Source organism: Denticeps clupeoides, chromosome 19 (assembly GCF_900700375.1).
Source record: "Denticeps clupeoides chromosome 19, fDenClu1.1, whole genome shotgun sequence".
Classification (NCBI taxonomy): Eukaryota; Metazoa; Chordata; class Actinopteri; order Clupeiformes; family Denticipitidae; genus Denticeps; species Denticeps clupeoides.
Genome location: NC_041725.1, coordinates 15354671 through 15381251, shown reverse-complemented (window position 1 = coordinate 15381251; position 26581 = coordinate 15354671). Strand labels below are relative to the sequence as shown.

General features: G+C 42.9%; 1 protein-coding gene across 8 annotated transcripts in view; it reads left to right on the top strand.

The window, feature by feature from the left end:
- cacna1ea (calcium channel, voltage-dependent, R type, alpha 1E subunit a) overlaps positions 1–26581 on the top strand; it is a 98947-nt gene that overhangs the window by 27677 nt on the left and 44689 nt on the right. For all 8 annotated transcript variants that reach the window (XM_028962436.1, XM_028962428.1, XM_028962429.1 and 5 more), the window contains exons 3-5: positions 8271–8534; positions 15899–16004; positions 18300–18439. In XM_028962436.1, the coding sequence (XP_028818269.1) occupies positions 8271–8534; positions 15899–16004; positions 18300–18439 (510 nt within the window). The remainder of the gene's footprint in view (positions 1–8270; positions 8535–15898; positions 16005–18299; positions 18440–26581) is intronic.

Genomic DNA, 26581 nt, shown 5'->3' with positions numbered 1-26581 from the left:
TATTTCATCACGTAAGGCCCCTTGATCGGTAATATAGAGTGTTCTTGGAAGAGAAGTATCTCCGCAGGGCTGTATCGTATGGTGATGGTGGGCGACCTCTAGTGGAACAAGGTGGTACAGCAGCGCTCACTCTGAAGGGGTGAGGGGTTCCTAGTCCTAAAGCTGAGAATTTTAAAAGCCTGCCCACGAACGAGCTACTGCAGCAGGAAGTGATCAGCTGATGAGCTTTAGTAGCATCAGTAGGGGTAGTTAATAAAAACAACACAAAGCACAATAAAAACAAATAATAATTCAAACAAATACATGCACAGTATACAATTATTTATGGTGTGAAGGCTGAATCTGGAGAATGGCATACACTATATTATGTATATTACCCATTTGTATTATATTCTTACCCAAGAAAAACTTTCAGTATGAAATGGTGAGTCTCATCGAGTTTTAGACTATGTAGGATGCAAAGTGCAAATTTTACAACCATGTTTATCTTTTAAAATGGTTTGTGGATGTTTTCATTCAGCTAAAAAGCAATATACACACAATATATGAGGCATATTATTTGTGCTCTTGGCTTGTAGATTTCAATGTATTGCTGTGATGCCCAGCATCCTCCCAAATTGCATGCTGCCTGTTGCGCTCCACATGCTGACTTGAATAAATCAGAGCAGGCATCTTATGGGGCATCTTGTGGGCCAGTGGTGGCCTAGCGGTTAAGGAAGCGGCCCTGTAATCAGAAGGTTGCCGGTTCGAATCCCGACACGCCAAGGTGCCACTGAGGTGTCACTGAGCAAAGCACCGTCCCCACACACTGCTCCCCTGGCGCCTGTCATGGCTGCCCACTGCTCACTCAGGGTGATGGGTTAAATGCAGAGGACACATTTCACTGTGTGCACCGTGTGCTAAATTGAGGGCTAACTAATATAATAGGAGATGGAGATCATGCTCCTGTGTTGTCTGTTAAAGCACTTAACAGCTCAGTCGGGTCCACATCTAGGTTCTTGCCTTTCTTTCTTTATATGTGAACTGGGGTGAATGGAGCCAGTTTATGTTTGGAGAATGACTAGGCAGAAGACAGAAGAAATATGCTGCCCCTCCCCTCGCCGCTATTGATCTGCTTGGCAGATTGTCTTTATGACCGGAGGCATTTCATTCCATTATGCAACCATTCTGGATGCTGGACCTTGAGTGATGGATTGTTTAATTTACAGAAGTAGAAGTAACAGAACTATGTATAATAACCTCATGACTTTGGGATTCTTCTGGTTATGTTAAATATCTCAGAAGACTGTACATGTATTGAGCTAAAATGAGATAAGATAAAAGGAACATGAAACCAGCTTCTGACTTTACAGCAGATTAAATTAATGTTTTTCTAATGTTTGTTTCTAATGTTTGCAATTTCCCACTTGTGGGACTAATAAAGGTTGATCTTATCTTATTTTGGGATTGTTCACATCTATGTGTTGTGTTGACCTATTATTAGCAATAGTGGTAGTAGTAGTATACATTTTTTTAGTAGTATAAAATTTTGCCCCCAAATTTGAAAAGTTATTTTTCAGTTATCTAACCAATTACTGTTTTCATCATTTCAATGCCATTAATGTTACCTTCAATGCGTAACTTTCATCCAACCAGCCAGCCACAGCAGCAGCAAAGTTTTTTTATTTTTCTTTGGTGAGGGCCGAGACATCCGCATAAGAGATGGTGATTGGCTAAGGTTGAGTTAAACTTTATGGTTAGCCAACCAGAGGCAGAGGTGGGAGGGTCTTTACACAAACACACATGCGCAGGAGAGACACAGCGAGTTCAAAAGTTGTGTTTTTTTTACAATGTAAATACAGACATGACCCTTTTTTAAATGAAAGGTAATAATGTACATTTTAAATGTACATTTTACGTCGGTAACGAACAATTCTAATCTGATGAAGTGCCTATCGTCGTCTCACGCTTCATCAAAAGTAGTGGTCCAGAAAGTTGATAGCAGCACAAACCCAGGTATGACTAACAGGTATCTACTTTACTTTACTTTACTTTACTTTACTTTACTTGGCAGACGCTTTTATCCAAAGCGACTTACAAGGAGAAGACACCAGCAATTCTCATTCAGTTTCCATAGATTGTGAGTCAAAAACTAAGAGCCCTGATAAGGCTGTCAAGAATAGAACATGCTAGGGAATTGTTAACTGCTAGACTGTGTGTGTGTTAGTGTTAGACTTGTTTGAAATATCTTTTAAACAAGTGAGTTTTCAAATGTTTCTTAAACATTTGAAATATAGGATTATTGAAACACTACTATTTACTTTTATAAATGTTTTTATAATGCAGTTAGTTTTTTTTTCAAAAGAAGCAACTTAGTGAAACTGAAGTGATTGTGAAACACTGCAGCACAACACACAGTGACAAAACGAAATGTGTCCTCTGCTTTTAACCATCACCTTGGTGAGCAGGGGGCAGCCATGACAGGCACCCAGGGAGCAGTGTGTAGGGATCTACTTATTTAAAGTACTGTGCCCAGAACTGATTGTGACATCAGGAGGATGAGGAGGAGAAGTTTTTTTTTTTTGTATTCATAGTTGGGGTCCTAGTGAACCGGAATTGATCTCTTCATCGATGGTAACTTGAAAGCACGTTGTAAGTCGCTCTGGATAAGGGCGTCTGCCAAATGCCGTAAATGTAAATGGAAGTTTTGATGTCAAGATGTCTGCGCATTATTTGTCCAGTAGGGGTCACTAACGGACAAGCGAACGGACACCCGCTCCACTTACCTGTCACTGCAGGTAATAACTGCAGTATAAATCTGCAAATCTAATCAGCTGTCAGGTTTGCATTAATTTTTAAAGATCTAAATAAGCTGTATTTAGAAAAGAAGAATAATGTCCCTTGGTAAAACAGGTACAGTATCAGTTATGTCCTTTTTTTTGTCATGAATGTTTGAACCATTTGGAGTCTGTGATGCCTGGCCACGCCCATGCCAGACCCCGAGCACCTCACGTACACACGGGATTGTCACGACTACGGACTTACGGGGGAAGGAAGCGCAGAGGTCTGACATGCTGGGAAGGGGTTTTTATTATTAAATAAACAATAAACACAAATAAAGACGGGCGCGGTGGCCGAAAACGATTTAACTTAAATACAGACAAACTAAAACTAACCCGTAGGCGTGTGGCGATTGCCAGAACTCAAATTACAAACAGTGTTACCAACTGAAGTTCACGAAAATGCCAGCGACCCCAAACGGGCGGAAACTTCCGGCATTTATGGGGCGTCAGGATTGGATTCCTGTGTGGAGCCCAGCTGCAGGCAATCCTGACAGGGATCACGTTCACCGGAGGACACGCCCCTCTCATTCACTACACATGCACACACTGATCACCTGTCCATACAGCACGCAGTTGACTCAAGATTCTTGTTTGTCAATGTTTGAGCATATTTGTGTGTGCGTGGACACACCTTCTTATTCAAATGTGTTTTCTTTATTTTCATGACCATTTACGTTGGTAGATTCTCACTGAAGGCATCATAACTATGAATGAACACATGTGGAGTTATGTAATTCCTGAAAACATGTTTTATATTCTAGTTTCTTTGCTCTGATTACTGCTTTGCACACTCTTGGCATTCTCTCGATGAGCTTCAAGAGGTCGTCACCTAAAATGGTTTTCCAACAGTCTTGAAGGAGTTCCCAGAGGTGTTTAGCACTTGTTGGCCCCTTTGCCTTCACTCTGCGGTCCAGCTCACCCCAAACCATCTGGATTGGGTTCAGGTCCGGTGACTGTGGAGGTCAGGTCTCCACTTTTTATTAAGTACATAACTCCACATGTGTTCATTCATAGTTTGGATGCCTTCAGTGGTCATGAAAATACATTGAATAAGAAGGTGTGTCCAAACTTTTGGCCAGTACTGGATATGTATTATATGTGTAAATGGATGTGATTGAACTGCATTGACTATTCTGCAAAACATTTTTAATTTAATTTTTATTTTCATTATGATGTTACTAACACACATGTATTTTCCCTGGTATGATTTGGTGATGATTTAAAATATATGCATCATCATGCTTCAGTTATATTTAGCAAGTGAGAGTTTTGTGTGAATACCTTGCAGGGTGTGTCCTGGGGAGTTGTGACATTTGTTGGCTTGCCCCTTCAAGACAGGTCGGTCATGGGACGGGGCAGGAGGCCTCGAGGCTGATAAGTAGAGAAACAATGAAAAAATTCAAGGGTTAATTGTTGCCATGGTAACATCTGTGACAGAGGTGTCACATATTTCACTCACAGGGATGGATGAATGGGGTGTTCAAGAAAAAGTTAAACTGCGCTGAAATTGAGTGGATAATTTTTTAGTTTTCTCGTGAATCTCATTGACTCTCCAGTTCATGTTCCAGTTCAGTTCTCCAGGCTTAGATGTTTCAAGTACTGAAGACCAAATTAATTGGCAATGAGCATGATCTGAATTGATCATGTTGGTTATCACCCCTGAATTTGAATCAGTATAAATCAACATTCATATATATGCAGAATAACACAAAAACACAATATGCAGAATAAGGCTCATGATGCAAGGAACCTCACTGAATAATCGTTGACCATCTGACCTGCTGAGCTTCTCCACCCTTCCTCTGCTCCACACCAGTGCCAATGGCTGAGAAGAAGTGTGATGGTGTTGATGGGACTTTCTGTATTATTCCAGCAGCCCCAGCTCTTATCATCACCTGCATTCACTGGAACGTTACGAGAATGTGCTGACATATGGCAGACACGCACACACACACACACACACACACACACACACACACACACACACACACACACACACACTCTCTTATAGCTGAACATGTGTTTGTCCACTGGGTTAGCTGGTTATTTATTTATTAATATTCTTTTTTAGACAAAAGTGCTGTTGGGTAATTGGTTGTTGTCTGCGGGCCTTTTGTCGGGTTGTTTTAGAGGACCTGCTCTCCATCACTTCCCTGAACCTTCTTTCCTTTTCATTCTCCTGCCTCTCTTGTTCCGTGTACGTTTTCAACCCCCTCCCCTCCACTACTTTCTGCCCCCTCTTCTCTTCTCTCTACAAACATGTCCCCATTTGCCCCCCCTTTCTTTGTATCCAAAGATCTCTATTCACAACCCCCACATGTCTCTTTATATTTGTACTTGTACTCCCCACCCCTATTTTTACTGCGGTAGAGGAGGGTGTCTAGGTGCAGAGGTAATTAATAGGGACCAGCACGCCCTCAGGACTTGCATTTGGGCGTGCTTCTTTAACCTGTTAACTAACCTCGAATGAAATACAGTGGCCACAGTGCTGCTGGCACAAAGGGAGCATGCATGCCCATTCTCGCCAAGCGCTGTTTTCCCCGCTGCCAACTTTTAGCGGTGCAAAAATAAACCCTGTTCTAAATAAACGTGTTTCTTCACACATTATTCATGATGTGTTTCATCGTGATTTTTTTTCTTTCTTGCACTCTAATTGGCATTTGCATAGTGCAGCATATGTTAGCAAACAAAATGTGATAGAATTAATGTTGCAGCCAGAAGATGGACTACCCTTCATCAGCATTTACACTGAAATATGCAGAATACACTGGATTCACTTGAATCCCCTAAAAATCATCTGTTTGCATTGATGTTTTCCCAGAGGATTGATGGATTAATTGTGATGTAGAAATGTCAAATTGTGACTTTTCTATTCAGAATCATCTGTGATCACTTCTTGCTTTGTCTCTTGGCTCTCTCTCTCTCTCTCTCTCTCTCACACTCACACACACACACACACACACATACAGACTTGTCAAAAGGAACCTGGCAGCACAGAAACTCCCCCATTCTGGCAAGGAACCATGCGCTGGAAGAGGGTCTGTAAACTGGCAATTATCTAACTCCCGGTCCTCTTGCTCCACTGTTTGCTCCTCTAAGCTCGAAATAATAGGAATCTGTGTTTCCGTTATTGTGTTTACCAAAAGGTTTCCAGATCCCTGAATCCCCTGCATGGCTTCCAGGACCTTGAGGTTCTTTAGGTTCATTTGTGTTCTAACTAGACCCACTAAAACTGACTCTTTTCTGCTGACATTTTTATTACATTTTCAAATCAAATTCAAATTTTATTTGTCACATACACAGTCATACACGGTATGATGTGCAGTGAAATGCTTTTTGCAACTGCTACAGACCACAGTATTGCAAATGTTGCAAGTAAACAATGAACCAATATGCAAATATTGCAAACATAACCAAATATTACACTTCTTTGTCTTTAACATAAAACATGTGTAACTGGTAGGTGTGCAAATGAGTAACAGACAATGTTTAAAGAAAAGAGAAAAAGCGCAGAGTGATTTTGTGCAAAAGAGTCCGGAGTGATTGGAGGTGAAAGTGCTGGAGTTCTATGTACTGTTTTTGAGAGCTTGGACAGCCTGCGGGAAGAAGCTCTCTGTGTTGGACTTCAGGGAGCGAAAGCGCTTCCCTGATCGCAGCAGAGAGAAGAGTCCATTGTTGGGGTGGCTGAGGTCCTTCACTATCTTCCTGGCCCTGGTACAGCACCGCTTGCTGTAGATAGATTGAAGGTCAGGGAGCTTGGTACGGATGATTCGTTCGGCTGATCAAACCACCCTCTGTAGGGCTCGCCTGTCCTTCATGGTGCTGTTCCCGAACCAGGTCGAGATATTTCCCGTCAGGATGCTCTCTATGGTGCAGGAGTAGAAGTTCCTGAGCACCTTGGAGGGCAGTCTGAAGTCTCTCAGGCGTCTGAGGTGGTAGAGACGCTGCCGGGCCTTTTTCACCATGGTGTTGATGTGACAGGACCATGACAGGTCCTGCGTGATATTAACTCCGAGGTAACGGAAGCTGTCCACTCTCTCCACTGGGCTCCTGCTGATGACAGGGGTCTGGTAGGTCCTCTCCTGCTTTGTACTGAAGTCTACTATTAACTCCTTTGTCTTGCTGACGTTGAGGTGGAGATTGTTCCTCTGGCACCAGTTCACCAGATTTCCAACCTTTAGTGTTAGAAATGTTAGTTTTAGAGCATCAGATAATTTAAGAATATAATGTAGGCTACCACAATTCTTTTTCCAATTAATCAGTGCTGTCAGATCCATGTAAGTGGATCCAAGTAAGTTTCGATTTTTTGTTACTAGACCTTGAGCAAATATGACCAAATATTCCAGGTAATCAGTACTCTTTGGTGTCTAATAAATATCAGTGCTGCAAATTTAGATTGTATGACGTCAGGATCCATGTTGATTAATGTATAATAAATGGTTTCCCCGATGGGGTCAATTATATTTTATTAACTTATTTCGGGGACTGGTGGGGGGTCGAGATTGCCAGGTACCGATTTTTTTTTGCCAGGTGTTGCCAGGTCTTTTGGGTTTTTTTCTGCCAGGTACTGATGTGTATTTTTGTCAGATGTTGCCAGGTTTTTGTTTTTTTTTCCTTCTGGGTACAAATTTTTTTGACAGGTAACGATTTGATATTTTGCCAGGTGTTGCCAGGTGTTTTTTTTTTTTGCCGGGCATCGATTTGTTTTGGGGTTGTTGTTTTGTTTTGTGTCTCCACCAAATGCCAGATGGTTTTATTTTAATTTAAATTTTTTTGGCAGGTGTCGATTTGGTTTATTTTTTCTTGCGAGACATGGCAACCCCAGCCCCTCTCACCTCCGCTGGCGCCCTCGAGCGAGGAGCGCTCGTCGCGCATTTCCACCAGACAGACGCAACACGGTGCAACGCGGAGTTCAGTTCCCGCACCAGCTCGAAGGGGAAGAGAGCAAAAGTTATTATTACCCATGATTTTTACCTCGTTTTGTGCACTCGTGTAAGGAACAGAGCCAACCTGGATTATTGGTGCCGAACTAAAGTAAAGTCCAATTTTGGATGTGCCTGTTGTGCGCCTCGGACACGGATTTTACTTCCCCAGTTTGGCGCGCCGAGAAAACTTTCCGTCTTTCCGTCTGCACAGCTGCGGGCTTTACGCGGGCTTCGACGCGGACCTTTAATTAATAACTCGTTAATAACTCCTCCATAACTCGCCCAGACCGGGGCTGCGACAGGGGGGCCAGTTTGCGCGGATTAACGGTCCGGGCGGACATGACTGCGTGTTTCTTTCTGCTTCGTTCTCTTCCACTCAAAAGACAATAATGGATTAAGAAAGAAAGAAAGAAAGAAAGAAAGAAAGAAGGCAGAAGACGATTTGATGTTTCGTTTCCCCCTCCTTCCCCACCTCGCCCTATTCTCACCGAGATCCTGTCTTGTCTGATCTGTTGCCTCGCAGAATGGCCCGGTTCGGAGACGACGTCCCCGGCCTGCTGGGACCGGGAGATGGCGGCTCGGAGCGCAACAGGAGCCGCGAGGGCACCGTGTCCACGGGCGGCGTCTCTCCAGCCTTCAAGCAGACCAAGGCGCAGCGGGCGCGCACCATGGCGCTGTACAACCCCATCCCGGTGCGCCAGAACTGCTTCACCCTCAACAGGTCCCTCTTCATCTTCGGGGAGGACAACGTGGTCAGGAAGTACGCCAAGAAGATCATAGAGTGGCCATATCCTTTACTTCTAACGGTCCGTCATTTACCGAGGAGACCTGGGACGTGCACATAATGTCTAAAGGGTTTAACGTGTAAAAAACACGCCAGGTAACGCGATTCACCTTAAAATAGCTATAACAGACAATATGATTTTTTTTTCTCTAATACTATTCAATAGGCCACATTTTCATTTGCATATGAATATCAATGTTAAGCACGTCCACTTTATTGCTGGATGCTAGATCAGTGTGACCCAAGCTGAAACCACCCCCTTCTCTAGACCGCCCCCTGCTGGTCGCGGTCTGTTCAGCACCACGGACAGCGTCGTCAGGGTTTGTTTTTTTTTCAGCATCAGTATTCATATTTGCCATATTAGCAGTGATGTTAATTAAAAGCTCGACAGATGGTGTGTGCAGGGATCGGCTGTGCGTGTCACTTTCAATTTCTACTTTTTTTTTTTTTTTGCACACTCGAGGTCCATGTCATGCATTGATAACTACGTTCCAGATAGTTTCCCCGCAAAAGGTTCTATAAAGATGCAAATGAGTGAACGAACCCTTATTTAAGCTGCAAACACCACTAATGTTACTAGTAAGGAAAGGAACAGAACACAAGGACAAAGTTTTAATTCCAGGTAGCATAATAATATCTGGCTTGTCTTTTAATGCATCAGTTTACAACAAATATGTACATAAAAATGTGGCACTAATTACTCTGTGAGCAGGTATCTGGATCAGCAGCCATTGGTTGGGCAGAGCTCTTCATCACACAATGTTTTAACTAGAGGTGTCCGTGTACTGGGATGAGAAATGTGCCCCAATGAACTCAAACCTGCCATCAACTATACAGTCATTACACTCATTATAAACCCTATTCCCAGTTAAATACACTGTCCTTACACATTTGCCGTTCTTCGGAAGGGGATGAGCCGCTAATGTCTGTAATGACTTGGCAACGCGGCAAATCCAAAGGCAAAAGCAGAAATATAGGGCACCCATGAATGGAGGAAAGGAGCCCAGATTTGAACCAGGTATCATCTGAAATGAGGACATGTGGCCATGCTGCCCACTTGTTGGATTATATTATTCTTTGTTACTGCTGCTGCATGCAATTCAATTACTGTGACACAGCGAATGGCATAATGCTTTCTTCATGATACTGTGTCCGTGATTACATCCACCGTATCCAACAGCCAGATGTGACAGGTGGCATGGGCCTTATTTCTGAATTCGAATAAGATAACGGAGCGAGTATGGAAGACGCTTGATGGATCAGATTGATGGGGTTCTAGCTGTTCTCTTTCAGCTCTAACCGGTGCCACGATGCTTGCTTGTTTTACGTGGATCTGATTTTCCAGTGTGAGTTGCCTCCTCAGATTTGTTGTTTCTTTCTTTTGTCTGTGCTGCTGCTGGTCGCTACGCGGTATATTATCATGGGTGGCGGCCCATTCTGTGCAAAGTATCCTGTTTCAGGCAATTAGCATCATTATCAGATTAACAAGCATCATGCGTAATGATGACCGATCAGTCTCGTCTGCCAGAAGGTTTTTAGCAGATCAGCGTTACTTATTTATTTATTGGAATGGTGGGGCTAGTTCATAATTTTTTTACAATGATACATATATATTTCCATAACCAACATTTTAAATTTGCAATTAGACACCCATTCACAAGGAAAAGGAAAACCAAAATAATAAATAAAGTTTATAGGTCACGTTCACCATCATGCCACATTAATATTTCAGCTGAATGCATATGTGCGCTGCTTTATGCAGACGTGGGCTGTGAAAAGGTGGCACTTTCCCTTTGCAACTGGCAATGAAAAAGTTCCCTAATTAAAATGCACAATTAAAAGTGCACCAGATCGATTTTTCTTTCTTTTTTCCGAGAGCAAGGTGGTGACAGGTGTGGGGGGGCGGGGGGTGTCCTGGTCGATGGAGGCTGGATGGAGATTGTGGAGAGTGGGCCTGCGATGAAACGAACAGGCAGGCCTGTGGGGGTTCAGCAGCTGCGATTCTTTGTCTTATGCCCACCGGGCGTGGTGTGGCGAGAGGATGTGCCCTGCGGTGACCGCGTGCCCCTTTAATAATTAATCGTGCTGATGCCGTGGCGGTCTGATGGGGGCCGGGTGGGATTTGGGGGTGGTCTTTGCAGCATCTTCAGAGCGCATTAGTATTATAGCATGTGATCGTTATGCACTTAATCAATACAGGGAGCTCTGTAATGCCAGGGCTCTTTTTAATGAATTCAGCATAAACTCAAAATCCAACAGTGACTTTTCCATATTTCATAGTCAGTCGTTACATTTACCTTGTCCAAAGTATTGTTGTTCCCAGTTGCATAGTGCTTTCAAATAATTCATAATTTCACTAAATAATGAATTGATGCTTCACATGCAAATTATTATCACAGATAAGACCTACATAATACGGCATTCACTGTGGCCATCAGGGTTAGTGTTGTGGGCGTGTCCATATAAAGAAGTTAAGAAGTTAAAAGAATGTTTCGAAAGGAGCCCAAGTTAAAAAGTGTACTATAATTGGCTAAAAAAAAAATATTGTTTGCTTTTCCAAAAGATTGTGTGCATTCAGAGAAGTTAAACCAGCAGTAAACTAGCACAAGAATAAATGTCATTACCGACAGGCCCAAATTAGATGTCATTTGATTAAATGGCTTTGTCTGCTTGCCCGGCTTTGTAATTTTCCCGAGAAATGTTAACCCCTGGATCAGTTGTTTGTTTGCGATGCTAATGCATGTGTTGGTGTGTGTGTGAATATACAGAACCACTGGTGACGCCTTGGCCTCTTTTATCGGTTTGTTCTGCTGCAGCTCAGCTGACGAAACTTCCAGAGTGACTTCCTTTCTCCTTCTCTAACATTCCTTCGATTACGCACTGATGGAACCCAGCGATTCATTAGATCTCCCGTAATGAGGTTTCAGTCCAGTCTAGCGTCACACGTGCAGACGCTACACTATCAGCGCATCTCCGCGGCTATTTTTAACCCGGGTGTCGGCACAGTCGGCTCAGAACCCGTCACTGTGAGTCACAGATCCCCACAGCCCTCATTACAGCAGAGCCTTTGTGAGGAAACAGCACGCAGCAAAGGCAGTAAATGAATGAGGGAACATGAATATGCATGAGCCTCACAGGGCTGTGTGTGACTCTTACCAGGCGTAGGGTGTCCACCTATGAACAGTCAGCTTGAGAAAATATGTCACTGGTGCTGCATCACATGAGCTTTAATTGTGCGTGTAGAAATAATAAAAAAAAAAAATTGTAATGCTTAGCCATTCATGTAAAGTGAAGTGTTTTTGTGATGACATTTATGACTAATAGCCCATTAAAATGATACATTACATGATACAAATGATTAAGAATCCTGAAAGGTCCAACTTCCTAAAAACTTATTTTATACACTCAAGACTTTGTTTCAATTAAAAATAACTTTTAAAAATAGCTTTTTCTGTGAAATCACAGAATGCAGTATATGAGATGCAGTATATTTTTAGAGGTGCCTAAAATGTTGAACTGCAGCAATCCCTCAGGGAACTGTAGCAATCCCTCATATGTGATGGCATCACTTACATTATCGGCCTAATTTTAATGTCTCCCAACACTCTTGTTCTAGTTTTTGCAATCATTGTAGCTATTAGGATTTTTCAAATGGCAATAAATACAATTACTGTCTGTGGTGGAGCTATAACAACCCTGCATAATATTCAAAGTCATGTCATCATGAAGTTTTGCAAAAGTTTAAGAAGCCTTTCACCCACTCTGCCCTTAAAGTTATCATTAAAAACTACATATAATATTCAGAAATGCGATATTGGCTCAGCTCAAGTGGACACTGGCTGGACCAGCGATGCCGAGGTTGACATTTCTGTTCTGAGGTGTGAGGTGAAGCTATAAAAGGGAGAGAATTAAATAAGGCACGTCACCGTATTGATTGGCAGGGTGGCTCCGCCGCGCATGTGGGGACCAGCGATCACTCAGAGGTCCTACCAAGCCTGAGCACCGACTTCTCTGCCAAGAAGAGGCAGGGAGTGGAAGCCTGTTGCCGTGGAGACCACACTTTCCATCTCCCGGCACAGAGTCAGCATTGCCTTTTCTGTCTCTCTCTCTCTCTTTACCTTTCTCAGTGCCCGTGCCTTCTTTTTTGTGTCCTAATTTATGTTTCTGTCACACCTTCATGCCACTTGTTTCTCTTTCATCCTCTTTTATGTCCTCTCTCTCTCTCTTCCTCTCTCTCTCTCTCTCTCTCTCTCTCTCTCTCTCAGCCTTAGTGACAGTAGGTGGCATTGTAGAAAATGGAAAAATACCTGCTAGTCTAGTTCATGTAGGATCTGGAACTTTCCGCAGTGGAAATGTCATCTGGACTTGATAAACGTGAGTCTTGCCTGCTGGTTTTCCCAGGCTGGCAATAAGTCCTGTCCAGGTTTCCAGCAGAGGTTGCGACAATGGAAAATTGCAAATAATGGGAGAAACCTCTATGGTCTCTAATGGTGGTGTTTTTCTTCTTCTTAAACCAACAATTGCAGATGGAAATTTTCAGTAATTTAACTGTTGTAGTCATCTAGAGCCACGTCACTAAGATCTTTCTGTTCGGAAGAATGTCCTATGTTTGGGACAATAGATTTCTAAATGACAATGTAAGATCATTTCTTTATTGTTAGAAATGCTTTTGAAAAATTATGTGATAAACCTTGTGATATAGGTTGCAAGTTATGAGTTTATGTGACTACTCCTTTGCATTCTCAGCCAGTTATTAGATGACCCTGAATAAAGGGTATATCATAATAAAACTTTATATAAGTGTTTCATATTGTACTTCGGACAAGAAAAAGTGCCAGGCATGATTCAGCTAAAGAATGAATTCTGTTTTTTGTACATGAGTGCCTGGTAAACGGTAATTTGTGACTGATGCCTCTGATCACGTAGCATTTATGTGACTTTTTAGATTTTTAGTGTTTTTCCCTGATCCCTGCTTTTTGAGTGTTAGTTTGATGGAACGTGACTCTCCTGGCTGTCCTGACAGCTGCCGGCCCCGATGACTATTCTCTCGATGTTCTCTAAGCAGATTTATTTCAGATTCAGTCCTGCTCCTCTTCTCTGACAAACAAAAGGTCTACGCTGGCGCGGAATGAATTTTGCCTTCTTCTTGGGGCTGTGGGAGCTCTGTGCTGAACACATTGTGAAGCGTTGGAGCAAGCGCCATCATTTGCGGACAGTAGTTTCTCATCGGCACGCCCGCGTTTCCCACGGGGCCCGGCCCCTGGGCACCGCCTTCAGCTCGGGAGTTCATCTCGGGCCGAACCCAGTGTAACGCGAAGGGCTTTTACGCGCGTGCCAGCTGGAACCCCGAGGAGGCGGCTGAGGCAGCAGCAGTTAGAACAGAGGAAAGGCACGTGTTGCCAGGTGCTCCGGATTAAGCCTGAGCTGCTGAACGTGGGAGGAAGGAGGGAAACAAACAGCGGATGGACACATTCTGACACGCCATCAATAGTAGGGATTTTCATCCACAGTGTCTTTTTTTAAAGTACAATGTTCTCATGAATACATTTTTTCTGCCACAGATATCATTGTAAGAAGGGTTTAGTGGGTCTCTGGTGACTGAGCATGGACAAGTGTGGGGAAAATAACCCACACAGGAATGTTCACAGGAGTTCACAGGAATGTGTACGTGGGATCCAATAAATCGGTCCGCTAAGCCAATCCTCAAACACAGACTTACAGTCAAATATCAAGAAGGACCAGCAATTGACTTTTTGTCCAGTGAGTTAGTCTCGTGGTAAAATTTAATTATGAAAGCAGTATGCAAATAATGAGGGTGTTTCCGGATTTATTCACCTACCACATATTTTCCAGTGCAGTGACATTTAAATGCACTCATAAGAAATGACTTTAAATGAGTTTTATTGAACAGGCAAATCTGTTACAATAAAACCCATAAATAGGGGAGACAGAAATACACAGAACGCGGTTTTCATTTGCACTCATATTCACACATAATGAGTACTATAACGGTAGGATGGTTTTCATCTTTAACTAAATATCAGGTTCAAATTCATACAAGCAGGATATGTACTCTGGATAAAGGCTGACGTAAGAGATGCAACCAATCAGAAAGCAGCTATCAGCAATGTGCAAGAAAAACATCTGCAGGGTTCGGCTGGCTTCATGTGTTTCTGTTTCTGCTCGGGTCTTCTGCTGAGTGGATGCTGTGTGCCACGCCCCGCGGGAGATAATTGGCTATGAAGTCGTGCTGTGAATGTTGAGTTGAGCTGAAGTTGAGCCACAGACTTCTGAGCTGTGAGGTCTGAGTAGAGGTTGGTCAAGCGCTAAATCCAGGATCGGCTTGAAGCTCGATGGAAGTTTGGAAATATGGAAGAGGAAGACTGGGATGAAGACAACAGAAGAAGGAAGACTTACGAAAGACCGAGAACTTGGACCAATAATGAGATCTTTTTGCCGGGGAGGTCTCCCTTTTATTACGCTGAGTAAGAAATTTCTAAGCATGCATACTCAAAAACATTTTCAGCATTTAATCAGACTGAATGATACCAAACATGGCCTATCTACATAGCCAATACACTCCAGTGTTGGCCTAGCGGGTAAGGAAGCGGAAGGTTGTTGGTTCTAATTCCCCGAACCTGTCATGGCAGCCCACTGCTCACTAAGGGTGATAGTTACAAGCAGAGGACACATTTTGTTGTGTGCACTGTGTGCTGTGCTGCAGTGTTTCACAATGACAATCACTTTTACTTTCAGTAGCTGCCCACATCAGATGCAAAATACTGATGCTGGATTACAAAGCAAACATGGGGTTTCACCATTTTATACCTCGTACTGCAATTTGCTCTCTCCAACCCTCCAGTACTGCTCGCCTGGTCCCTCCACCGCTGAAGGTATGAGGAAGACACTCATCTAGACTCTTCTCTGTCTTGTCCTCTCTGTGGTGGAATGAACCTCCCCTCGAGGTCAGAACAGCACAGTCGCTGAGTATTTTCAGACAACATCTTAAGACCTTCCTCTTTAGCGAATACTTAGATTAACTTTTTTTTATGGTCTGACTTATGCAAGAAAAAACAGAGTGATTGCAACCTGCTGACACACTCGTCAATATATCGTATGTAACGTTGCTCAAAGACTGTTGCCAGATTTGCGATTGTTTCTGACAAATATAACTGCTGAGACTTTTTAACATTCTTAAATAAGACTTATGTGCAATTTTTCCCAAACTATCAAATTCACTTTCGCCCAATCTGGCAACACTGAGTGCCAGGAGTCCTTGTCGCAGTGGAAATTTTTCTAGTTTTTTGCACACAGCACAGTTGATAGCCAACAACATAAACTGTTATTCCTTAACCTGCCTGTTCCACTCCATTTGAGTACATGATCCTAGCTACCATCATCGCTAACTGCATCGTCCTGGCCCTGGAACAGCACCTCCCTGGAGATGACAAGACGCCCATGTCCAAGAGACTGGTGAGAGAGAGAATTATTTATCATTCGCTGCTAAAGATGAACTAGCAACTATGTGAAATTTTACATACAGGTGATAATAATTGTTTGATCTGGTGATTGAATATCACTAGATCTTAAACCAAATCTGAGAACAACTAGCATTTGGACTTCTGTATGAATCAGAGTCAATCTGTCTTGTTTCTACTGGTGCTACAATCATACCTGTGGATCTAATGATTAAATGGGTATTTGGCCTGTTGCAGATGGGTGGTGAAAAAAGACCAAAAAAGGGTGCCTCCTCATACCACTTGGCTTTGATGCTTGCATATGAAGAGCCTAAACACTCTTAAACCTGAGCTGTGTGTGCAGCTGCTGTTAATGAACGGGCGGCATTGTTGCACACGGATTTGTTATGCGCACTTGTCTTCCGCACGACTTACGGTAAACTGGAAACTAGATCTGAAGATGATTCTGTTGTTGATCCACCTGTGTTACGAGGGGAAGATGTCTTTGAAGCTCTCTGGTATGTCTGACCGCCCACGTTGGACTACAGAATAGCCTGGTTGTATTATTATATTAATTATATCAATGTTAATATTTTTACATAAACCATTTTGAATATTCATATTGAATTTAGTGGAAAATTGTAATTTGCAATTAAGTGCAATGGATGTTATCTTAGGTCCACACCTGAAAATTTGTACTATTTTATCATAAACTGCACCAACAGCCTTTTTTGGTCTATAGACAATTATACTAAAGTCAACTGCTGCAATTAAAGTAAGACAAAAGGAACAGCATCCTGGGTAATTATCAGCAAAGCCATTTCCCTGCCATCAGGGAACTCAACAGCCAATTATCCAAACCAATGGCACGTCACTTGCGTCAATGCAGGAGGACAAAGGTTAGCCCACGGTCCCACTGGGCTCACTCTGTGACAATAAATGCGATGAAAATGACACCAGATGTTGAATGCAGGTCAAACACCCTCTGTAATGAGCCTGAAAATAATGTATTGTCACAAAAGGAAAATTATCACCAAGTAATGCTCACTGGGCTCAGTGTGGTCTCATCAGTCCTCCGAAACTCAATGGCAACCGGTCACCAATGCTAACCACCGGAAGCGGCAGAACAATCAAAACCCCTGCCTCCAGTGCAGAAAACAGAGAACTTCTCAATCAGAACTTCTCACCCTGTGTTACTGTCACAGACACGCTGTGAGTAATGGTGGCTCACATAGAAAATTGATGAATGCACTTATGGTGTGAAGGTAGGGTCACCCATCACATCCCTCCCAAGGAGATCAAGATGTTTTATAGATGTCCTGCCCGAGAGGGCTTTAAAGTAAACTCCATCACTGAGATTCGAAACTGAGACTCTTTGGAGTAAAACTAAAGTTTTAAAGATTTCATCTGCCTACTGGTTTTAATGGTGTGTAACTGTGTGACCTGAGATCTGTTCCTTTTATATCGGTCTTATGGCAGGACGAGGAGGAGAGCAGCCTATATAATTGCATGGGCACTTGCAGAAATGATGTCATCAACACTTCCTGTTTGTCGTGTAAAGGAACCCACTGGTTCTTCAGAGTCTCACATGACGGAAACTATGCTCATTTTTGCTCATTTTTACATCCAATCGCCAAGCAACTGCAATGCTTTGCACATTTGGAAGCCATGACGGTCGGTGGAGATAATGTTTTAGAGGAGGGATGGGAAATTCTCTGAGGAAGGGTAGGTTACCTTTCCCCTTATGACGAAATAAGGGGACAAATTCCAGATCTGACCGTCTTCACTCTCTGAATGGTGAAGCAGAATGACCAAAGCAGTCTTTACACCTATCACCATTTCTAGCCACTGCAGAACTATAGACAGACTAGGGAAACTTGAATTAATGTCAAATAATTTCACAAAGTGAAATGTAGCTAAATACACATTTTTTTTTTATCACCGAGTAAACCGATATTTGATTTTGTCGTTGATTTTCTTGGTAAATATGTTCTGCTCTTATTCCACCACCACTGGATTTCCTGCCTTCCCCTGGACCACGGCTGTCTGGACACGACAAACTCCTACCCACTGTTGGGAAATTGGTGTCACGCTAACCCACTAGTATCCCAAAAAAAAAATTTAATTAACCTTTTTTGCAGTAGAAAACAGTTTTTTGAAAAATTATATATGAATTGAGAACCGCATATTTTTTTAAAGAAGTGGTTTTGTCTTGATGTTGGCAAAAAAGCACATATTCCATTAACTCTGCTCAGACAGATGGATGAGCCCTCAGGTTAGCAGCTTAATAGTTTCTTTCTTCGTGTTCCAGGAAAAGACGGAGGCTTACTTCATTGGGATGTTTTGCTTCGAAGCAGGGATTAAAATTGTGGCGCTGGGATTTGTATTCCACAAGGGTTCCTACTTGAGGAACGGCTGGAACGTGATGGACTTCATCGTGGTCCTCAGTGGGTGAGTCTCCTTGCTCAAATTTAATGCCCAGTGTCAGTGTATTACAATCATTTGTCTGGTTCTGTTTGTAAACTGTAGGTGGGTCAGTCTGCCTAGTCCATGACTACAATAATTTTTTTTAACTTTACTCCAGGACTAAAGTAAGTGAAAGTGAAGTTCTTGTCATTGTGAAACACTGCAGCACAGAACACGGTGACACAACAAAACATGTCCTCTGCATTTAACCATGACCCTTGGTGAGCAGTGGGCAGCCATGACAGGCGCCCGGGGAGCAGTGTGTGGGGACGGCGCATTTGCTCAATGTCACCTTGGGATTCGAACCGGCGACCTTCAGGTTTTTGGTTTAATCTAGGCTTTTCTATTATTCCCTGAATGTCAGGAAGAAATGGTTTCACACCCCACATAGATCACATAGATCAGTAGCATTTATGCAATTTATTTGTGAGAAACAGCACTTTATTGCAAATCCAGCACTCCCTGTGCAGCAGACACGCCCACCATCATGCACTGACGCAATGCAACGTTAGGAAGCGCCATGAATAGCATGGGGAGGAATAGGATATTTTCTGTCCCGGCTTCATTTTGTCCCATTCGGCCCCAGAGGAGGACAGTTTTATCGCGGCACATCGCACCGCCTTCAGCTGTGCATTGTCTGTTTGGCACTAACATTAAGGCACAGCCGATGGGGACCATTGTGACTCTGAAACAAAATGACATGGACAAATAACGAGTGCCGGGAGATGTCTTCTTTCTGCTTGCCAAAATGCCTTTGCAGCGACGAAACGGCTGTGCAGAGAAAACAAACGAAACCAAAATCTGTTCTCGTGTTGACCTCACGGCAGAGACGATGTGTGAATGTGTGTCAGTCCACACATTCAATTAATACACATGTAGTCTGAACTATGTAGCTCATTACCCCCCTTTTTAACAAACTTTGGAGGACTTCATTTATTTCTTTTACTTACCATATGCATGTACAGTACAGGCCAAAAGTTTGGACACACCTTCTCATTCAATGTGTTTATTTCCGTGACCATTTACGTTGGTAGATTCTCACTGAAGGCATTAAAACTATGAATGAACACATGGAGTTATGTACTTAACAAAAAAATATGTTTTATATTCTAGTTTCTTTGCTCTGATTACTGCTTTGCAAACTCTTGGCATTCTCTCGATGAGCTTCAAGAGGTCGTCACCTGAAATGCTTTTCCAACAGTCTTGGAGGAGTTCCCAGAGGTGTTTAGCACTTGTTGGTCCAGCTCACCCCAAACCATCTGGATTGGGTTCAGGTCCGGTGACTGTGGAGGCCAGGTCTCCACTTTTTGTTAAGTACATAACTCCACATGTGTTCATTCATAGTTTTGATGCCTTCAGTGAGAATCTACCAACGTAAATGGTCATGAAAATAAAGAAAACACATAGAATGAGAAGGTGTGTCCAAACGTTTGGCCTGTACTGTATATTTTTGAGTAGGCCAGATTCTATTGGTGCTACTGGCAGTCTGTTGGAAGCAGAGTGTGAAGCACCTACATAAACTGCACTAATGCTTTCTGTAGTGTGAGGTGGGAACGACATGAGGACAATTAGTTGTTTGCCGACTTGTTACTCTCTCATTCACTCACTTGCATAAGAAATATCCATCCTTCCATTATTTCAGAAACCAAAACAGAGGTCTAGTTCATAGGGAATTTTACATGATTCGAGCTGATTCATTATTTATCAGCATTGACTCATCCTGCTCTGTGAGTGTCAGTCAGGGTTGAGCTGCAGTTAAGACGGTGTGTGTGTGTGTGTGTGTGTGTGTGTGTGTGTGTGTGTATATGTGTGTCTTCGCGTACCTGTCAATCAGGGACATTTGAGTTCATTGCCAGCCATAGATTCGCACCCCAAACTCATCACTGATGTTTGCTCAAACACACCATGTCACTACGCCTCAGGCTTTGTCTGCTCCGTGATGTGTGTATGTGGTGTGTGTGAGTGTGTGTGTGTGTGTGTGTATGTGCGTGTCTGTGAGCGTGAATGTGTGTGTGTGTGTTTCTGTCTGATAAAATGAAAGTTATTATGAAAAGTTGGAAGCGCCTGCTCATTACCATACAACCTCAGCGTATTATCATAATAACATGATCCTTTTTTGTTATTATGGCATATTGCACCTCGATTGTTATTTTCAGCAGGATCTTCATCAAAAATGCCTTGTTTAGACTGGAACTGATTGCAAATGACCTGTCTCAAGCAACCTTTCGAGGTGCAAGATTAAACTGTAATCAAGAGTTTAATATTGATGGATATAAAATCTTCACCCTTTAATGGTGTTTGCTCATTAATTCAATATTAAGGCCATTTACATTTTTTTCAATTTTTTTCAAGACACTAATTACAAGATAAATTTTTTCAGTGTCACTTTCTAAGTTCAAAGACCTGATTGAAACTGCTGAAAAAAAGGGGTTTCTTTTAAAGGACAAGGTTTCACTTGTTAAGGGTTTATACATGAAATAAATATTGCATGGGATTCAGCTAAAAAGGTTGTGGTGGAGGAAGGTGATCATTTCAATCATAAATCCATAAATGTTAAAGCTGCATGACTGAGATTCATGAAATGTTACTGTATATGACAGAAAGCATGCAAAGTACAGAAAGAACCCCTGCTTTTTACAGGCAGTTTTAGTGCACTATAAATAGTACTATAATAGGTTTTGTTCAAAGTTGGTTTGATTATAAATAGCTGATGTTAAATTTTTATCCAATTTAATCAAGGGTTGTGCAGCTTGTGTAACTGTCCTAACAACACCGTGTCCTTTCCATATATTGATTATTCTCTAGAACCTCTGCTCCTATCCTCTCTCTCAAAACTGGAACTTTTGTCTTCTTGGCACCACACAACGAACTCCCTCTGGTTCCTGGGCGGTTGTCCAGGCGGAGGAATTAAAATAGGACTCTTTCCAGTCTTGACCTTGTGGGAGGTCCCTGTAAAAAGAACAAAACATATCAACTTATGTTCAGCCCGTATGTGAAAAGTGATGAAAGGAGCTCTCATAGTCCAGAAGCCTTCCACTGTAATTGGAAAGTGACCTTAAGGGCCAGTCGGCAGCAGGATTCATTTCAGCCATGCTCAACATCCTACTGATTTAGCTGATTTGGTTGCCCCACATGATCCAGGCCATATGGTAATTTAAGAGTGAAATCAGCAGGGTGTCGGTACTTGAGGGCTACAATCGGAGGGTTTTTTATGCTTTGAGACTTGCTCTTGTTGAAAGGGGAGGGATGATTAGATGTCTGTAGCAGAAAGATTCTATACTGCAGAAAGTGTCTGGGTTTTTACTACAGAATCATAATAATAAGGGAGGAAGCAAAATTTTTACCTTTCTTTAAACATTGTCTGTTACTCAGTTGCACACCTTCACCCTACCAGTTACACATATTTTATGTTAAAGACATAAAAGTGTAATATTTGGTTATGTTTGCAATATTTGCATATTGGTTCATTGTTTACTTACATTTACATTTACATTTACAGCATTTATCAGACGCCCTTATCCAGAGCGACTTACAACCAGTAGTTACAGGGACAGTCTTAGGGTTAAGTGTCTTGCTCAGGGACACAATGGTAGTAAGGGGGATTCGAACCCGGGTCTTCTGGTTCATAGTGTGTGTTACCCACTAGGCTACTACCACCCTGTTTACTTGCAACATTTGCAATACTGTGGTCTGTAGCAGTCGCAAAAAGCATTTCACTGCACATCACACCGTGTATGACTGTGTATGTGACAAATAAAATTTTAATTTGAATTTGGAAAATTACCAGTCCCCCTAAGTCCTAATCCTAATTGGGAGGTGGTATCTAGGTAGGCTACCCTATTCAAATGCACCTTCAAATTAGGTCTGGAAATGCATCCTTGTTTTCCCAGACAGTGAAGACTCCTTCTTTTGGGTCCTTCATGACCCAACTAATACCATTTCTCAGTCTTTGTTCACATTCTGTTCATTTGTTTTACATGTCCTCCAGCCCCAGTAGATGAGTTGTGATGTTTTGGACTTGGATTTGTGCTGTTCCTGTGATTTTGAATCATCTTCATCCATTTCTCACCTTCCATCTTTGCACACACACACAGTGGCTTTCCATCTTATTAAGGATGGCCTGTGGCTGCTGATGAGATCCAATGTTAATGGCAGATGAGTCACCAGCCACCATTAGCTTTTAATGAATTGTAGCAGGCAGCCTTGGACGATGGACGCGACAAAGAAGTCGCCATTGGGTGACGATGTGTACACACACTTACTGTTACACAGCAGCATTACTTCAATCTGGGAAGCTGAACAGGGCTTGACCGACTCTGACGGTCAAGGACTCTGACCGAGGGCTTTGATTCCATTTTCTGGCGCTCGAAGCGTCAGGTGAGTGCGGGCTGAGCACTGCCCATTTTTCTGCTCATTGGAGCATTAGGTCTGTGTGTTCAGGCAATTTCACTCTAAATCCAACAAACGTTAAACAGCGTCAAGCATTAAACAGTGTCGATCATTAAACTTCGTCAAGCGAACGCCAGTGAAACGCAATTTAATGCAGCCACAATTCGCACCAAAACACGTATGGCATTCAGAGGGCGTTCATTTTGAATGCCTGTGTGCTGCATGGTGCTGTACACAATCGCCACAGTCACTACCGGCACTACTTTCAACTAGATTTTTTTTAATGCTGCCCACCATAAAATCACCAAGCAAAATCATTATGATTTAATCAATTATGTTCTGCAGGGCATTGATGCAGATTTGAAATGATAGATTATGAGAATAATTTCAACATCCCTGCGATACAATCTCAACAGTTACATATTTGCTGAATATTTAAAGTTTTGAATCTTCAAAATGTTGAGATTGTCCCTGGTTTCTACAGATTTCAGTTCAGATGCTCTCAATCGGGCAGTAACAGAAAATAACGGTCAATATGGGACAATAATAAATTGTGATAAATTCATGACCCCAATTATCCACTCTGGTGCCATCGAATTGAAAGGACATGCTGTTTACCACAGTATGGCGGCGCAGTGCGCACGGCCAGTTTACCCACCCAAGTGGGTGGATAAGTGGATTGCTGGCGCTGCTTAAAGCCTGTTATCGCTCAACTCTGCCGCCGCGCTGATTTGGATGCAAATTTAGGCCTTGTAATCTTGGGCCTGGTTTACACACGAATCTGTCCGCGCGACGTTGCGGAGAGAGAATACCTCGGCTATAAGTGGCGTTAATGGGCGCTTGTGTCTCGCAAGTCGTCCTTCCCCCCGCTCATTAGGGCGCAGGCACATGGCACGCCGTTCTTCCCCCTCGCTGTCCTAGCGCCAGCGTTGGAGAGAGGAAACACTGATTTCAGAGAAGACCGAGGAGACTTGGAGGTCAACGTGATTTCGTTTGGTCTTTCCCATGAATCACAACGCAAGACGTGAAAGCTTCAACTAAAGCATGCAAAAAAAAAAAATCATAAATCGCTTTACAAATCAGATTTAATTGTGTTGAATTCATTAGACCTACAGCGAAAACATTCGCTACGAGGCTTTGTGCGGATGTGCAGTTATCCATGCTTCCTAAATCATTTATCTTTAATGGTGCCCTTGTTGCACATAATCAGCTTAATTGACCCTGCTGCATAGCTTCTCAAGAGCAGCTCCAGTTCATTACACCCATAAGCTTTTGACAGGGATCCCCATTAGGACTTTGGTCAATACATAGATACAGGGATACACCATTATTATACTATACATTACTGACAATCTCATGCATTGTGTGTATTTCTTCTGTATAGTTACTAAAATGGATGAAAGAAAAATCTGTGGCACTGATTCCTGAGGGTTTAATTACCAAATATGTTTTTTTTTTTTTATTACAACCTTTTAAATATAATTAGGTAAAATAGCTTTTATGTAAATTGATTAGTAAGTGCTTGACAAGGGCATGACTACAAGTGATGACAGTTTATGATTGGTCATTGCATTTAATAGCCAGAAAAACATGACATTCACCCAAGATATTTCCAAAAAAAGGTCTGGAAGGGATGCAGTGAATCTGCTGTGGTACAGGCTACGGGAAGATATTGGATGTTTCATATCCCTTAAATTGCATTTTCAGTGCATGTATTTTCACTTGAACAACTGGTCAGATTCGTTTGTAACTCTGAAGTTTTCTGATGTTGTTTTTCACCACGCTTGTGGCCTATGTAAAAAGTAATAAAACGTGACTGCGCGGAGATTGCGCCGTACCGCGGATCGCATGAGGTCAGGCAAGACACATATTTCGGTTTGTGTTTGATTGATGTTTTTTTATGCACTTTTGTGTAAACAGTTGAGATTGGCTCTGCCCCCGCTGGCGTCTCCGGAGCCCGCGTGACCCGTGGTGATTGCGGTCTCCGAATGCAGGAGTGGCGTTACGTGCCGGCGCGGCCGGATTTATGGCCGTTGTCGCTGCGGCGACGTGTGCGGAGGTGTCTGGGCTGACGTGACGGGCAGCTGTCAGGCCTCATTGTCCTGAGCGGGTTTCGCGGCGCGGATATTTTTGAGCTTCGTCCAACTGGCTGGAAGGGACAGGTCCCTAATGGAGAGAAGTGTTACAGAGAGAGAGGGAGTCGTATCGTCGCTCCTGTCATCCGTCTGCCACGCTGAGATGATGGGCAATACGACGAGGAGAGGCATGCTGAGGAGACGAGGTCGGCCTGTTCCCACGGTGACTCTCCAGAGACGACCACGTCTTAATTACAGACAGGCGCGGCACGCCGCCCTACACAGACACCTGTCATCTCTCCGCCGCTCACGTTCACCCTTCTTCCGCTCTCCTGCCTGCATCCACCTGCCACAGTATCATTACCGCGCCGGGGACAGGTCCTCCACAGCCTCCAGCACCAGCACTTCTTACAACAGAAGGAAGCAGATGTTGGACAGAGCAGCGAGCTCGACACGTTCAAGATGTGTAAAAGTTCATCAGCTCTCGTCTAGACAAGCAATTTCTGTGTTGGTACGGACACACCCAGCTCACCAGAGGAGACGTCGCAGATATAAGTGATAAAGTGAAGTGATAAAGTATAAAGTGATATTATAGTGAAAGTATAGTGAAAGGTGTTGTCATGGCGATACACAGCACACAACACAACGAACTCTAACCCACCACCCTTAGTGAGCAGTGGGCAGCCATGAAGGTGTAAAAACCACATGAAGACCATGTGGCGTTGGAGAAGAGAATAGAGTGTGTAGAAAAAACTCTTTCTCCCTCCACACAAAGCACTGTATTCAACCACTCCAATTTGATGTTATCTGGCAGAAAGAGGCATGGCACAACAGAGGTTAGAAATGAACAGTTTCTAATTTATTAACACCAGTAAATAATTATTGTAGTTACATGTGAATATTGAATGTAAAAAGGTACCAAGGTTACAGAGAAAGTAAAAATGAGAAGAAAAAGTAAAGAGGGAGAAGTGAAAAAGAGGAGGAGAGAAAGACTCAGAAACCTTCCGGTTTCCGATGGAAAAAACCTCTGAGCAAGAGAGCCCAGAGTCCCATTTTTCACATGTGCGCAGGCTTTTATACCCCTGGCCTACAGGAAGTTGTCACTGGCCTACAGGAAGTTGTCACTGGCCTACAGGAAGTTGTCACTGGCCAATCAGAACCTGTTGTTTCTGATGTCACGCCCCCGGTGCCTCCCATTTGGTGAAGACAAAGAGGGTGGGCGGTCCTGACGGCTGATACTTCGCACGTTGATGTCGGACAAAAGACATGTAAAAACCGGGGTGTCGAATCTTCACCCACAACCATCGACACAGGAATGTTACACTTCCCCCTGCAGACATCTGTTATGCAAGACAAAGCAGGCTCCCGCGATGTCCATTCTTACAAAGGGAATATTAAAGGAAAACTTGAAATGTACCAGTAGATATGTGGCATATGATTCACTTTGAATCATGAATTTACTGAGCATGAATTGCCGCATGCAGTAAAACCTTGAAGCTGACTGGTTTCAAGCCTTGACCTCTGCCTGAGCAAAATGCGAATGCGTCATGTCACCTGCGCAAGAAACACAATCGCGTCTTAATATCAGGAGACGTTTCAAACTTCAAGAACTTGAGTGTGTGTTTTATTCACGGAAGGCATTCCGGTTTGTGCATCTTGATCA